The 16,320-nt window shown below is 43.8% G+C and overlaps 1 protein-coding gene across 2 annotated transcripts in view; it reads right to left on the bottom strand.

Moving 5' to 3' along the window:
* Positions 1-16,320, bottom strand: part of SPAG6 (sperm associated antigen 6) — a 220,776-nt gene that overhangs the window by 85,286 nt on the left and 119,170 nt on the right. For both annotated transcript variants that reach the window (XM_077268352.1, XM_077268353.1), the window contains exon 4: positions 6,357-6,540. In XM_077268352.1, coding sequence (XP_077124467.1) covers positions 6,357-6,540 — 184 coding nt within the window. The remainder of the gene's footprint in view (positions 1-6,356; positions 6,541-16,320) is intronic.

The raw sequence follows: 16,320 nt of genomic DNA, 5'->3' as shown, positions 1-16,320 counted from the left end.
CTTATACAGGTATGTACATAGAAGAACTGTAGTATTGATTTTAGTGGTTTAGTTGCCAGAAAAAAACTATTTATTTTATATGCAAATGAGGGGTCTGTGTGCACCATTATGCCCCCTCAATTTGTATACACTTTGCCATATATTGATTACCAGCGATTAAGCTAGCACTGCCTGAACTCAATCAGTGGCTCTGCACCTCCACACGGACACTGCAGGAGTCCAGCCGCTAAGTGTCTGTGCAGGCTCTCATCGCTGGCTCCTGTCTGCAGTATGGTACTAAGGAGCAGTCGCTGAGAGGAACCAGCGATGAGAGTGCACACTGACACTGTGTGAGCTGCACCCATCTGAGCTCCTGCAGTGTCAGTGTGCGCTCTCATCACAGGCTCCTGGCTACAGATGCTGCTCAGTATTGTACTGCAGACAGGAGGCAGTGATGAGAGTGCACACTGACACTGTGTAAGCTGCACCCATCTGGTCTCCTGCAGTATCAGTGTGCGCTCTCATCGCTGGCTCCTGGCTACAGATGCTGCTCAGTATTGTACTGCAGACAGGAGCCAGTGATCAGAGCCTGCACTGACACTGAGCATGGCTAGGCTCCTGCAGTGTCAGTGCACTCTCTAATTGCTCGCTCCAGTCTGCGGCTGCTGCTCAGTACTATACTACAGACAGGAGCCATGGAGGAGAGCCTGAATTGACATTGAGCACAGGTGTTCTCCTGCAGTGTCTGTGTGTGCAGTGTCTGTGCGGAGGTGCAGAACTGCTGGTTGAGTTCAGGCAATTAAGACATGACAAAGCACTCAGGATGCAATCTGATGGGGTGTAACAGTACACTGAGCAATTGGCCACGGCAAACCTGTATGATTTCTGGCAACAAACCCACTAAAATGTAAACAACATTAATGATTTTTATAGGGGCTAAGTCCTGTAAATAACTTTATAAGTGGTTTAATTTGCATTTTGGGGGTGACACAGTGCAGGGTCCTCATATTCACAAGAGGCTGACTGCCCTTTCCCTCCCTGTACGGTTAATGTACATAACGAGGAGGACTCCAGCTCGTGGCTTGTTGCCCCCAACAATGTGTGATTTTATTTAACACTAATGTACTGAAACCAGTTAGTGGCATTGTGTAAAAGTGATAATTGGTTCTAACCTGAATACCCGCTTTAGTGTGTAGCCAGTAATTTATATAAAAATATTTGCATTCACTGACAGCAAGCAGAGATCTTAAGGAAACGAATCAAAAAAGTTTGCCGCACCTTTCACCACATACCAATTATGCATTATTTGGATAAAACAAGAAAGTCCCTTTAGAATGACATTATGCTGCAGCCAGGTGCCCCTCTCTTCCCCCAGGACGTCTGTTATTCAATGAAATGACGGCTCGCTTGGCATCCAGGAGCCGCTTCCATCTATCCACAAATGTTCACAACAACCTTTTCAATAGGGCTTTACACTAATCACAAAACACAAGGCTATCAGACTTCTCTGTCCATCCACCGAGGCATCAGATTGCGATTGTGAATAGAATATATTTTATGCGCTCATTCGAAACAACCGGATGTCACTTAAAAGAGCTTTTTCCCTACAATGGGGGCTCGCAGACAGTGAATGAGCTTTATCTGATGGATGAAACCAACGGTGATGTAATGTGCACAAAGCCGCCTCACCATCAAAGCCTCCAAATGGTCGACATGAAAAAAGGTAAAGTGAACTGGGACTGAAGAACACCTGAGTCAATCGGGGTTGTCAATTTACATACTGATAATCCACCAAATAAAGGAACGGTCTGTCTAAAAGAGTAGAAAACGTTTTCTTGGCTCCTAAATGCCAAGTACATTTCCAGTAGATCGGAGTCTACAATGGGGGGAGAGCTCCATGTCCTGCCTCAGAGAGCTCAATTTTGCAGGAGGAAATTTAGACCAGCGATACATTTAATCTGCCCTATACAGGGCAGATAGGAATGAAATTGCTTCCTTTGCGGTTACTGGTGCCTACTTTATTTCTGAATAAAAAGCAAAAAAAAACAATGGATGACAGGAAGTGAAAACTAGACCAAAATGTTAGTGTGCAATACATACTATCTTGGGAATAACCCTTCAAAGCTATAAGTTATCCCCTGTTCCTGACCCAGCGGTCGGACCTCTAGCAATCCTGAGATTGGGCTTTGGAACTAGGTTCTGCAGAGCGTTGTCTTGGATGGAGCAGAGTTGTGTAATGCTCAAACGCTACTACATTCATTGTCTATGAGACTGGCAAAACTAGTTGATGGCTAGGCTCGTCTTTCACCAACAGTCCCATAGATAATGCATGGAGGAAAGGTTGAGAATAAGCAATCCTACTTAATCCAAGATGACGATCTCCAAAGCCAGATTCCCTGATCCCAGAGTTCTTTTTTGAAGGATCATTGGCACTTTAATCCCCACAAACTGTAAGGTGGTACCCTCAATCCTCCTGATTAGGGTACAACGTATCATCATGAAAACAACCCTTCTAAGTGCTCGTGAACACAACAGATTTTCTTACACGAGTGCCATCTGTGGTTTTCATGGATGGCACTTGTACACGTTATTCTACGAGGCTGTGCACATGTCCAATTTGTTTCTTGAACCAAGTGGCTAGCAGAAAAAATGGGAGACATCAGATTCTAATTCAAGTGTCGTATCAAAACCGGCAATGCAAGTCTTCGGGTCTGTGAATAAAAATCAGACGCACTCAGATGACATCAGAGTTTGGTCTGATGTTCATGGACTGACAGAATGGAGAAGATTGAGATAAGGTAAGTTTGTTTTGTTTTTTCTCTCCACATCCAAGAAAACCAGACACCACTCTGATCAAAGTCTGATCAGAATAATAGAACCGTTTTTTTGGGGGGAGTTGTGGAGACATTGGTCGTGTGAACTTACCCTAAGGCCAAGTTCACACGTTCAGTATTTGGTCAGTATTTGTAAGCCAAAATGAAGAGTGGGTGAAATGTTTCTAGTATACTTTTCCACTCCTGATATTGGTTTACAAATACTGAAAGTGTGAATGGGGGTGAAGAGTTATTATTATCAATAGTGAAAGTTATAACCAATCCATGGCACTTCGGAAACCATCACATATAAGGAGAGGTGCAGTGAGGCACATGTGGGGCACTGCTCCGCTCACTTTTTAAGAGGATGCTGGAGATAACTGAGCACTGGACTCTGCTATCCCATAGACACGGAATGGAGAGCAGATCTGCATAATAAGAGTTTGTCCTGTAGTTTCTCCTTCCCATACACATGCATATGAGTCTTGTAATGTAAATGGGTACCTATAGCTTGCCTCTTCAGAAAGGGGAAGAACTGTGAGGGTGCTGGTAGGGACAGCAGCAGTAATGGGGCCCACTGAGAATAATGCAAGGCACAGAGAGAAGGCAGAGGATGCAACAAGATACTGGCAGTCGGCCGTTTTCTTACGTCTACGGATCTGGACTTGGGGCTGAGCTGCAGAAGGTCCGGATATTGTGCATAGGATACGGACTATAAAATGCGCCTGTAATACAACTGTGTGAAGGCGGCCTTACATTCACGTTGATACATCCCCGTTATACGACGTAGGAACATATTTGCTTTCAGTTGACTTTCAGCATTTAGCACGTCGTTCATGTTTTTCTATCACTCCAGACTATGTTTTATATTCCCATATTTATATTCATGTATACGGCAAGCAGACCTGGAAATGAGCGAATGTGTCCTTTTCATTTATTTTTTGGTGAACCGGCGCCTTTGTGGGGGTTTATTTTTTTTCCATAGAGTGAAATAATTTCCCCTTACGTTGGTCATATTAACAAGTACTTGTGCGGTGTTTGCTGGCGAGGAGCCAGCTCCTTTCGTGGGCACGCTCGGCGGCTCGCACAGGTGTATAACCTCTGGAGAGTTTCAGAATGCCGTATCACACAAGGATATAATCACAGTCACTGACCTCTGAACTGTGGCAGAGCAATTCTGAAAAGCCACAGATTACCATAAATACCCACGGCTGACTGTATAAAGCAACAGGTTTTTTCCCCCCACAACTGCACAAACGAGATTAAGTGTAATCCCTCTGTTTCTTGTAAAGTTCATATTCACGTAAACCCTCTGCCCAAGAAAGCCCCTTCTGCAGTCTATCAACTGTGCTGGCCCAATGGATTTACAGCTTGCTGCATTCAGACTGGAGTCTCCTATTAATCAGAAACTGAACATCTCCGCTTCCTGTAACAATCTCTCACATTGTCATCTGCTGACACTCTTCACATTGGGGAGTTTTGGAGGAAAAAAAAAAACTGTAATAAAGTTAATTCAAATAGTTTAGATTTTCTACTAGAAATCAAGGGGTTAATTTCTATGCAGCCTACAATAACTAATGGCTTAGTTACCACATGTTGAAGGGCAGAGTGGTCTATCAGTAAGCTAACATACAAATAACAAAAAACTGACTGGCACATCCAAACTAGTCTGAATAGGTGCATACCAGGAGGAGCTACCTCCATATACAATATACCCAAAAAGGTTGCACTCCATCATGCTAAAGCATGTCAATGTGAAATGTATGAAATATGAATAGCAATACTGCTTCTGGATACTAGGAAAAAAATAATGATACGCTTTGCACACAATTTGGCCAAATCATGTCTGCCCATCAACCAACATCAAGGTGGTCTCAAAAGACTGATGGAGTGCAACCTTTTTTTGTATATTGTATATGGAGGAAGCTGCTCCTGGTATGCTCCTATTCAGACTAGTTTAGATGTGCCAGTCAGTTTTTTGTTATTTGTATGTTAGCTTACTGACCGAGCACTCCGCCCTTCAACATGTGGTGATTTTAATTTACAGCTGGTTCCAACCTACCCATAAATACAGGCATTACTGAGAGAGGTGTCCACATTCACCCAGGAATTCAGACATCAGCCTAAGAGAGGTTATCATATAGATAGAGACCTATTAGTCTTTTGAGACCACCTTGACGTTGGTTGATGGGCAGAGATGATTTGGCCAAATTGTGTGCAAAGCATATCATTCATTTTTTCCTAGTATTCAAAAGCCGTATTGCTATTCATATTTCATACATTTCACATTGACATGCTTTAGCACTATAGAGTGCAACCTTTTTTTGTAAATAACAAGAATATGCCATCGCTATATGGTCAGTGGGGGACCCATGTCTGGAATAGCCAATAATCCCCCAAATTATGGGACTGCAGCACTAGATTAGCACTGTGTTCACTTTACTGCTTTTCCTTGCCCAGCGGCGACCCAGTGACCCACTGTTCATGCTTTTCTGCCGTTACCGGCACACCGGGTGAGAGCAGCACTGTACTAGCACTGTAGTCCCATCATTCCCAGAATCAGTGGTGGTCCCAGATGTCTGTTCCCCACTGATAATAAAAGAAATTGTCCTAGGAAATGCCATGGATGGAAATCGCCATTAAATCTGTACAATCAATACAGATTTTAGACTGATGAAAACATCAACTTGACCCATCTCTCCCAGTCTGGGTCTGTTGAGGACATGCAAGAGCATGACCAACGTAGCCTATCACATTGGATTTCCCACCCCATGGTCACTAACCATCTCTGGGAATATTTAGTAAATCGCACCCTATCAGTACATAGCTATTCACAGATCATGGCAGATATTGATCTGGCCATCGGAGGAGTTCTTAGGGTTATGGCATTGTCATAACTGGACTTTCCTTCACTTGGGGCAAATGTTCACATTATTCTGTTCGCTTTATTGCGACATATTCACAATATATTTATTTCCCAACATATTCTGCAATGATGTACAGAAATTATCAGAATTCACATTAGTCCCTGTCCCTAACGGGACTCACAATATAATTGCTCTGTCTCAGCTGCACACATAATGGTAAAATTCACAAAAGTCAATCACCAAGGTGTATGATGTGTTCAAGCACTGGAAAAATATGAGAACTATATGAACAGCGGTCATGGAGGGTTGGTAAATCCTAATCTGCATGCTAAATTTTTCAAAAAGATTTTTACAGTAATTTTGACATGGGATTTTCAAAATAAATACACCAGCCACATCAAGTCCAAGAGAACTGTGTAATAATGTATGCAGTTTGCACTGTGAGATCTAAGGACAGATCTGCTTTAACTGGATGTGTTAGACTGTTTTGTAATTTTGTACGATTTACTTTGGTAATCTGCATGTATAACCATCTTGGCAGCTTTGGCCTCTGATACAGAACATGCACACAAATCAGGCAGTGCGAATACCATCATTATGTTAAATAGCAGCCGTCTGAATCATGGTGTAACTATAGAAACTGTTTACAAGCAACCCAGTCCTTATTATACAAGTAATCTCCTTCCTAGATGCATACCTGCGTTATGTCGGGCAACGTAGCCAAGAGCCCAGGCAGCAGCTTCCTTTACTCCAGGGTCAAAGTCTTCTAGGCAAACAACCAGGGCATCTAAAGCTCCACAATCCACCACTGACTGGGCCAACTGGGGGGAATGTTTGGCAACTGCTCGTAGCACAAAAGCTGCAGCTTTCTTATAGAACCTCTGTTGGAAAAAGACAAAGTCAAATTATTACAGAAGAAATAAATGGCTCTGGGCTAACATCATTATTCCATTTCCCTGAGGAGCATTGCATGGCATAAAAGTCTCCTTACACAGGCATGTCACTTTCCACAACCAAAGACTTTACCCCTTAAACCTCTGTCAGAGGCGTCTCATACAGACAAATCATATCTCTTTTTGTGCACAGAGGAGGGGAAATGCCAAGAAACACTTTTCTGCAAATTGAGATTCTGGTTTTATCCCAAGTCATATGGCAAAGCTCATTAAATGATCGATATTGACTTTTAGACCAGCTACTTCCAATAGGGGGGGCTAGAGTTCTAATCCTCTTCTTCTCTGAAGAGGCAATTTACTTTCCCAACAGAGCATTGCATGGCCTATAAGTCTCCTTACGCAGGCATGTCACTCTCCACAAGGAGAGACTTTACCCCTTAGACACTATTCATTCTGGGGCATTAGATTTTTTTCATATAGATTTTAGAACAAATTTAAATGCAAAATAAATACTTCTCGTTGCATTTTTCACAACTTTTATTTTTTTTAATCTATTATGCAGTTTTGTTGGAATCTTTTCCCACTAACATGTACTTGATACATTTATTTTCGTGCGCGTGTGGTTTTCTTTACTCTCCCAGCTGTGTAGTTATCAACTGCGAGACGATTTGCAGTCAGGCCTTGTTTACATGTTTCGGAAAATTTCCGCTGCTGCCTTCCTCACAAATACACTATAAATCCGAAACGTAATCCATGTGTGTTAATTGTGGTTTTTGATGTGGACTTGGCTGCTAATGTCACTCCAATCCATAACAAATTATTGTATTGTGTGAAATCCTCCTAGGTGTAAGCCGGCTGCAGATTTTTAAAATCAGCAGAATGCTCCTATGTTAGTGCAGACTTGTTTCCTGAAGTGTTTTAAAAACCCATATAACATTTGTATTATATTGTAAATTCACAGCAAATCCTGAACCTGTGACCAAACCCTAAAAGTAGCCATTCACTTTAGATGAACACTGGCCTAGGCCACAGAGTTTGTTAGGACCTGCCAAATTAGTAACGATATTTACAATTTGTGGAGAAAGTTGAACTTGATGAACCTAGGTCTTTTTTCAATCTACAGTATGTAACTATATATCTTTGTATTAAATGTAACAATTACAATTTGATATTTTATTTAAATATAGCTGTGTGTCATATATACAGATTGTACTTTTTGTGGATATATAATGTCTCTTCAATTGTTAACCTGTGTTAATGACACACAAATTTGAGACCAAAATTTAACTCTTAGGCCACCAAGGTAAATGCTATGTCTGGCGCCAAACCAACACAGCTCATCACCCCAAGAACACAATCCCCACAGTGAAACATGGATAAACAAGGATGTTTATCAGAAGCAGGAACAGGGAAAATGGTCCAAATCGAGGGGAAGATGGATGGTGCAAAATACAGGGATATTCTTGAGCAAAACCCGTTTCAGTCTGTCAGTGATTTGAAAGTTTTAGTTAGACTGTCCCGAGGAAGTGGTGTGATCATAAATAAAGTTTATTCTCTATTTCATCTACTTGGACTTCTCTGGTACATTATCCTGAAAGGCGAGTAGCGCAGTCTGATGCCCCATTCTCTTAACCTAGCAAAGGATCATCACATCAGGACGTGCAGTAGCCGCCAATGCTAAGTGCAGTAGTTGTGTCTCACACAACCATAATAGGTGATTGAATTTGTATTATCTCTCACGAATATTCCCTTTATTTTGAATAAGACCCTATGTGCACTCTATATTTCTTCTAGCTACAGTGATTTGAAACTGGTATGGAGGTTCACCTTCCTACAAGACAATGAGCCAAAGCATACTGCTAAAGTAACACTCGAATGGTTTAGAAACATGTAAATGTTTTGGAGGGGGCCTAGTCAAAGCCCAGTCCTTTATCCAATTGAGAATCTGTGGTCAGACTTGAAGATTGCTGTTATCCAGAGGAAACCATCTATGGTAATTTGAAGGAGCTTCCAGGTTGTGAGCTAGCAAAACCCGAAAAAGGGGGGGGGAGGTGGGGTTGTGTGAATACTTTTGCAAGTTACAGTACGCACAGCACACGGATGACGCACACACAGATGGTACAATGATGCCACGCGAATGACGCACACATACACAAGTACGTCACATAGACACAAATCACTATTAATAATGCAGTTGAGACCATTACCGGTGTTAAGAGTTTAATTGTATTGGCATGCTGCATATGCTGATACAGTTAAAAGTAACTTGGTTCCGGGTGGGGCCCTCAGAGCATGGTGCCTGGGGCGACTGCACCTTCCGCCCACCCGGTAGCTACACTTCTGGGGGCATTCAAATAACACTGCAGCCCAGGCCCGGATTTAGGGGGGGGCCCAAGGGGCCCGGGCCCTGGGCCACCCACCAAGCGGGGGCCTCCCACCAATATAGGGATAAATATCTCAAAACATGTAAAATACACGTCTCTTCGCTGTGAACCGTTTCTAATGATAAGGAACATTTAACAAAAGAGAAACTATTGAAAGTATAGGGACCTGGCTACGGTCCTACATCTCAGTGGCTGGTGTAGAGCAGCAGTCATGGCACCTGACCTGTGTCAGCATCCACTGACCTGGCTAGCCTAGCCAGACTTCCTTAGTACCCTCCCTGTACCTAATGCTTAGCTTATGACATGTGGCTGCCTTCTCTGATCCCCAAAGAAGCTTCTAGGCGCTACCCATTCAGCTATATGATCGCTCCCTCGGATTAGATCAGATGAGAGTTTGTTCAGCTACTTACAAGGAAGGAGGCGGATCAACGATGTCGGCGCAAGAAGAGGATTCTCCACCGCGGGGCGCGGCAGGACTTCACTCTGGATCTTCAGTCACTGAAGATCCAGAAGTGAAGTGGGTCAGTCTTCACAGTGTTGCGGTGGGTGAGTATGATCTCTGTCTGTCTGTCTGTGTGTGTCTGTCTATCTGTGTATCTTTCTTGCAGCTCCTGTCCTACACAGTACCATACTGTATATACAGGTCCACACTATATCCTGCATTACAGTGTGTCTGTGTATACTGTATGTATATAGTGTGGACCTGTTTACAGTATAGTGCTGTGTATACACTTTATACAGCCCCTCATCCTCTATTCTATATACAGCCAGCACAGCACCAGTCTCTGATATATACAGGTAAACAGCCTCTTATATATACAGCCTGGCAGCAGCCCCTCATATATATACAGCCTAGCTGCATCCCCTCATATACAGTGGGGCAAAAAAGTATTTAGTCATTCAGCAATAGTGCAAGTTCCACCACTTAAAAAGATGAGAGGCGTCTGTAATTTACATCATAGGTAGACCTCAACTATGGTAGACAAACTGAGAAAAAAAAATCCAGAAAATCACATTGTCTATTTTTTTATCATTTTATTTGCATATTATGGTGGAAAATAAGTATTTGGTCAGAAACAAAATTTCATCTCAATACTTTGTAATATATCCTTTGTTGGCAATGACAGAGGTCAAACGTTTTCTGTAAGTCTTCACAAGGTTGCCACACACTGTTGTTGGTATTTTGGCCCATTCCTCCATGCAGATCTCCTCTAGAGCAGTGATGTTTTGGGCTTTTCGCTTGGCAACACGGACTTTCAACTCCCTCCAAAGGTTTTCTATAGGGTTGAGATCTGGAGACTGGCTAGGCCACTCCAGGACCTTGAAATGCTTCTTACGAAGCCACTCCTTCGTTGCCCTGGCGGTGTGCTTTGGATCATTGTCATGTTGAAAGACCCAGCCATGTTTCATCTTCAATGCCCTTGCTGATGGAAGGAGGTTTGCACTCAAAATCTCACGATACATGGCCCCATTCATTCTTTCATGTACCCGGATCAGTCGTCCTGGCCCCTTTGCAGAGAAACAGCCCCAAAGCATGATGTTTCCACCACCATGCTTTACAGTAGGTATGGTGTTTGATGGATGCAACTCAGTATTCTTTTTCCTCCAAACACGACAAGTTGTGTTTCTACCAAACAGTTCCAGTTTGGTTTCATCAGACCATAGGACATTCTCCCAACACTCCTCTGGATCATCCAAATGCTCTCTAGCAAACTTCAGACGGGCCCGGACATGTACTGGCTTAAGCAGTGGGACACGTCTGGCACTGCAGGATCTGAGTCCATGGTGGCGTAGTGTGTTACTTATGGTAGGCCTTGTTACATTGGTCCCAGCTCTCTGCAGTTCATTCACTAGGTCCCCCCGCGTGGTTCTGGGATTTTTGCTCACCGTTCTTGTGAGCATTCTGACTCCACGGGGTGGGATTTTGCGTGGAGCCCCAGATCGAGGGAGATTATCAGTGGTCTTGAATGTCTTCCATTTTCTAATTATTGCTCCCACTGTTGATTTCTTCACTCCAAGCTGGTTGGCTATTGCAGATTCAGTCTTCCCAGCCTGGTGCAGGGCTACAATTTTGTTTCTGGTGTCCTTTGACAGCTCTTTGGTCTTCACCATAGTGGAGTTTGGAGTCAGACTGTTTGAGGGTGTGCACAGGTGTCTTTTTATACTGATAACAAGCTTAAACAGGTGCCATTACTACAGGTAATGAGTGGAGGAAAGAGGAGACTCTTAAAGAAGAAGTTACAGGTCTGTTAGAGCCAGAAATCTTGATTGTTTGTTTCTGACCAAATACTTATTTTCCACCATAATATGCAAATAAAATGATAAAAAAAACAGACAATGTGATTTTCTGGATTTTTTTTTCTCAGTTTGTCTCCCATAGTTGAGGTCTACCTATGATGTAAATTACAGACGCCTCTCATCTTTTTAAGTGGTGGAACTTGCACTATTGCTGACTGACTAAATACTTTTTTGCCCCACTGTATATAAAGCCCAGCGGTGTGAAGCAGAAGGACTGTTAAGATAAATGAATCAGCTTGAAATTGGTAATAACACCACCTTCTGGAATGATATCCTGCAAAGAACAGATGCTACTAGTAAAAATCTACAACACGCAAAACTCGATCTAAACACTGCGGTGACCAGCTCAAAATACTATGTCGCATCAAAACGTGACTCCTTCAAAATTTATGAGAAGTAAGGCGAAGAGCTGTCTGGTTCATCTGAGTATGTTCAGACGATACCTCGACACAGGTGTCGAAACGTGTGTCTCAATCCATTGGATTATGGCCATAAGGAAGAAGTACAACTCAGACCTTCTGAAAAATACAGAACAGAAACTTTCTTGCCTATCAGTGATCAGTTTATCGCTTCTCTTGACCAATGTCTTCAAGCATACAAAGATATATCAAGCAAATTTAGCTTTTTTAGTGATCTGAAAGAACTGTCTTCAGACGAGCTTAAGGCCACAGCAGAGAAACTTGTCAGGTCTTATTCAGATGACTTGGACATTACATTTATCGATGAAGTGTTTCAGTTTGCAACATTTGCCAATTTATTCACAGACGAGGAGCCAAAAGATATCAGCACTGAACTTTTCATGTACAAGTTTATCATGGAAAAGGGTGTGCAGGACAGTTTCCCAAATATTGAGATAGCTCTAAGGATATATCTACCGTATTTTCCGGCGTATAAGACGACTGGGCGTATAAGACGACCCCCCAACTTTACCAGTTAAAAAATAAAATCTTCTTAAAAGTTGGGGGTCTTCTTATACACCCTATGTCGTCTTATAGGGCCGGTGAATATGTGCCTTTTGGGGGGGGGGGAGTGATCCTGATGAGGACGAGGGGGCGTCTCACAGGAAAGTGAGTATCCCCCATTACCTTATCATAGCGCTGCAGCGTGGGGTCTCTGTGCTGGGAGCGGCGGCTGCTGTGCTGTGCTGTGCTGTGCTGTGGCGGCTCCTCTTCTGCAGTGTGGGGCCTCTGGTGCTGTGGGGCGGTGGCGGCGGCGTATCTTCATACAGTCGGGGCTCCTCCGGCATCTCAGCCTGGAAGCCCCGCCGGCAACTCCATGGGTACAATGCGGTCAGGTGGCCTCCGGGAAAATGGCCGCTGCTCAGATTCAGATCTCGTCCCGAGATCTCGGGAGACGAGATCTGAATCTGAGCAGCGGCCATTTTCCCGGAGGCAGCTCAATAGGTGCGATGCGGTGGCCCGGCCGCTGGGGGCTGCGCATGCTCAGATTCAGATCTCAACGAGATCTGAATCTAAGCAGCGGCCATTTTCCCGGAGGCCAGCGCATTGTACCGATGGAGTTGCCGGCGGGGCTTCCAGGCTGAGATGCCGGAGGAGCCCCGACTGCATGAAGATACGCCGCCGCCGCCACCGCCCCACAGAACCAGAGGCCCCACACTGCAGAAGAGGAGCCGCCACAGCACAGCACAGCAGCCGCCGCTCCCAGCACAGAGACCCCACGCTGCAGCGCTAGGATAAGGTAATGGGGGATACTCACTTTTCTGTGAGACGCCCCCTCGTCGTCATCAGGATCACTCCCCCCCCCACCCACCATATACACCCGGCGTACAAGGCGATTCCCGGCGTACAAGACGACCCCCGACTTTTAAGAAGATTTTCAGGGGTTAAAAAGTCGTCTTGTACGCCGGAAAATACGGTAATTTTGATGGTAACAAACTGCAGTGGTGAACATTCCTTCTCAAAACTCAAATTAGTTGAGAACCGATTAAGGACATCCATGAAGCAGGAACGACTTGTAAATTTGGCTATCATGAGCATCGAGTCAGATATACTGCGTGAATTAGACTTTAGTGACATCATTAGTGATTTTGCAGCACGAAAATCAAGGAAAGTGCCTGGATTGTAAAAAATGAATGATTTTACCTGAATTACTCTGCATAAATGATTTTTATAAATAAACTTGGGTTTGTTTCATTTTGTGTTTTTGCATTACATATTGCAACACCTTGAAAAATGGGCCTCCCTCCAAAATGGGCCCCGAGCCACCCACCTCTTAAATTCGGCCCTGCTGCAGCCAACCTGCAATCTTTCCTAGCAGGAACAGAAAACTACATAGTGTGAAGTGAGACCAAGTCGCACTAAATAATATTTCAAGAAGATTGACAGCAGGCTGGATTGTAGCTAGCAAAGTGTGGAGGCTAAGATGAACTATTGGTCTTCACCTTTAACTCCTCCAAGAAAGTATGGGGCAAAATGTGAAACATGCCAAGGTGGAGGGAGGAGTGAATACTTTTGCAAGCCACTGTGTGCGGGATGTCTTGATTTCCCCCCAACTGCAGATATAGAAGGATTGTGCATGATGCATTTCAACATGCCCAAACCTTATTTGTCACAGGAGAAAAGTCGAGAGGCTCAGAGGTGTCTGATAGAGGCTTATTTTTCTCTCTTCATTGTGACCTTGTGCATGCTTGGCTCAGAGATCGTGGGAAATGCAGCCTTTGTACAGCGGCATACAGCAACTGTACATGTTCCTGTCTGTACCAAGAACAGGAACATTATACCTCTTCTTCCAAGATTGGTAAGGGTACGATTGCCAATTACACTTTTGCTAGACAGAACTGGAGTATAACCTGATCACAGGATGTTTCTCTCTTAAAAAACCCTTTGATCAACTCTAATCTGTGAAGAAATCATCCAGCAAGAGATTAATACAAATCTGGAAACTTTTATATTTCAAATTGCTCACACCAAAAGAATAATTTATTGGCATACATAGCTGTAGGTTTCCTACAGAGACCATTTTGGGTTTTATATTCTACACTGCTCAAAAAAATAAAGGGAACACTTAAACAACAGACTATAACTTCAAGTAAATCAAACTTCTGTGAAATCAAACTGTCCACTTAGGAAGCAACACTGATTGACAATCAATTTCACATGCTGTTGTGCAAATGGAATAGACAACAGATGGAAATTATTGGCAATTATCAAGACACCCTCAATAAAGGAGTGGTTCTGCAAGTGGGGACCACAGGTCAGTACAAATGCTTTCTGGCTGATGTTTTGGTCACTTTTGAATGTTGGTTGTGCTTTCACACTCGTGGTAGCATGAGACGGACTCTACAACCCACACAAGTGGCTCAGGTAGTGCAGCTCATCCAGGATGGCACATCAATGAGAGCTGTGGCAAGAAGGTTTGCTGTGTCTGTCAGCGTAGTGTCCAGAGGCTGGAGGTGCTACCAGGAGACAGGCCAGTACACCAGGAGACGTGGAGGCGGCTGTAGGAAGGCAAAAACCCAGCAGCAGGACCGCTACCTCCACCTTTATGCAAGGAGTAACAGGAGGAGCACTGCCAGAGCCCTGCAAAATGACCTCCAGCAGGCCACAAATGGGCATGTGTCTGCACAAACGGTTAGAAACAGACTCCATGAGGATGGTCTGGGGGCCCGATGTCCACAGATGGGGGTTTTGCTCACAGCCCAACGCCGTGCAGGACCCTTGGCATTTGCCAAGAACACCAGGATTAGCAAAGTCGCCACTGGTGCCCTGTGACAGCAGGTTTACACTGAGCACATGTGACAGACGTGACAGAGTCTGGAGATGCCGTGGAGAGCGATCTGCTGCCTGCAACATCCTTCAGCATGACCGGTTTGGCAGTGGGTCAGTAAGGGTGTGGGGTGGCATTTCTTTGGAGGGCCGCACAGCCCTCCATGTGCTTGCCAGAGGTAGCCTGACTGCCATTAGGTACCGAGATGAGATCCTCAGACCCCTTTTGAGACCATATGCTGGTGCAGTTGGCCCTGGGTTTCTCCTAATGCAGGACAATGCCAATGAGGCTGGAGTGTCAGCAGTTCCTGCAAGATGAAGGCATTGAAGCTATGGACTGGACTGCCAGTTCCCCAGACCTGAATCTGATTGAGCACATCTGGAACATCATGTCTCGCTCCATCCACCAACGTCACGTTGTACCACAAACTGTCCAGGAGTTGACAGATGCTTTAGTCCAGGTCTGGGAGGAGATCCCTCAGGAGACCATCCGCCACCTCATCAGGATCATGCCCAGGCGTTGTACAGTAGGGAGGTCATACAGGCACGTGGAGGCCACACACAATACTGAGCATCATTTCCTTATCATGAGGCATTTCCACTTAAGTTGGATCAGTCTGTAATTTGATTTTCCACTTTGATTTTGAGTATCATTCCAAATCCAGACCTCCATGGGATATTCAGTTTGATTTACATTGATAATTGTTATGTTTTATTGTTCTGAACACATTCCACTATACAATGAATAAAAATTTGCAACTGGAATACTTCATTCAGAGATATGCGGCATTTTAGTATTCCCTTATTTTTAATATAATATCCATTGAAGACATTCTCAGAAATGGTGATAATTCAACTAATAAAACAAAACGAAATTGTATTCATGCTCAATTTGTTGTCAAACGTGATGCAATATTTGCTGCTACGATCAGAAGGAATTTCCATGCAGAAAAAAAGTCTTTGCATTCGTATAAATGGCAGTAAATTCTGCATGCATACATTCCATGATGACAGACAATATCTGAACAATTGTCACGGACCATCATCCTCTTATATGTTTTTCTCATATCGGAGGAATTAATCTAATATAATAACAATTATTTTGTTACATTTTATATGTTTTCGTATTCTGTAGGAAGGCTAGATGACCCGACCAAGCAGGATAAAACCACAAGCTGCTCATGAAGAGATTTGTGTGCAGAGAGTAATCTACCAAAGAAGCAGGCCTGAGCAGGGCAATTATGAAGTCCGGCCGGCTCTCACATGTAATGATAGCTCATGCAGCCCCCTACAACAAGCTATTAATCAGACACTAAAGAAAATATTCCAGCCTCTAAGTACACACGTTGGCCCTGCTAGGA

This window comes from Ranitomeya variabilis, chromosome 6 (genome assembly GCF_051348905.1).
Source record: "Ranitomeya variabilis isolate aRanVar5 chromosome 6, aRanVar5.hap1, whole genome shotgun sequence".
Classification (NCBI taxonomy): Eukaryota; Metazoa; Chordata; class Amphibia; order Anura; family Dendrobatidae; genus Ranitomeya; species Ranitomeya variabilis.
The sequence above is the reverse complement of the archived record's forward strand: the minus strand, read 5'-3'. Positions and strand labels throughout refer to the sequence as shown.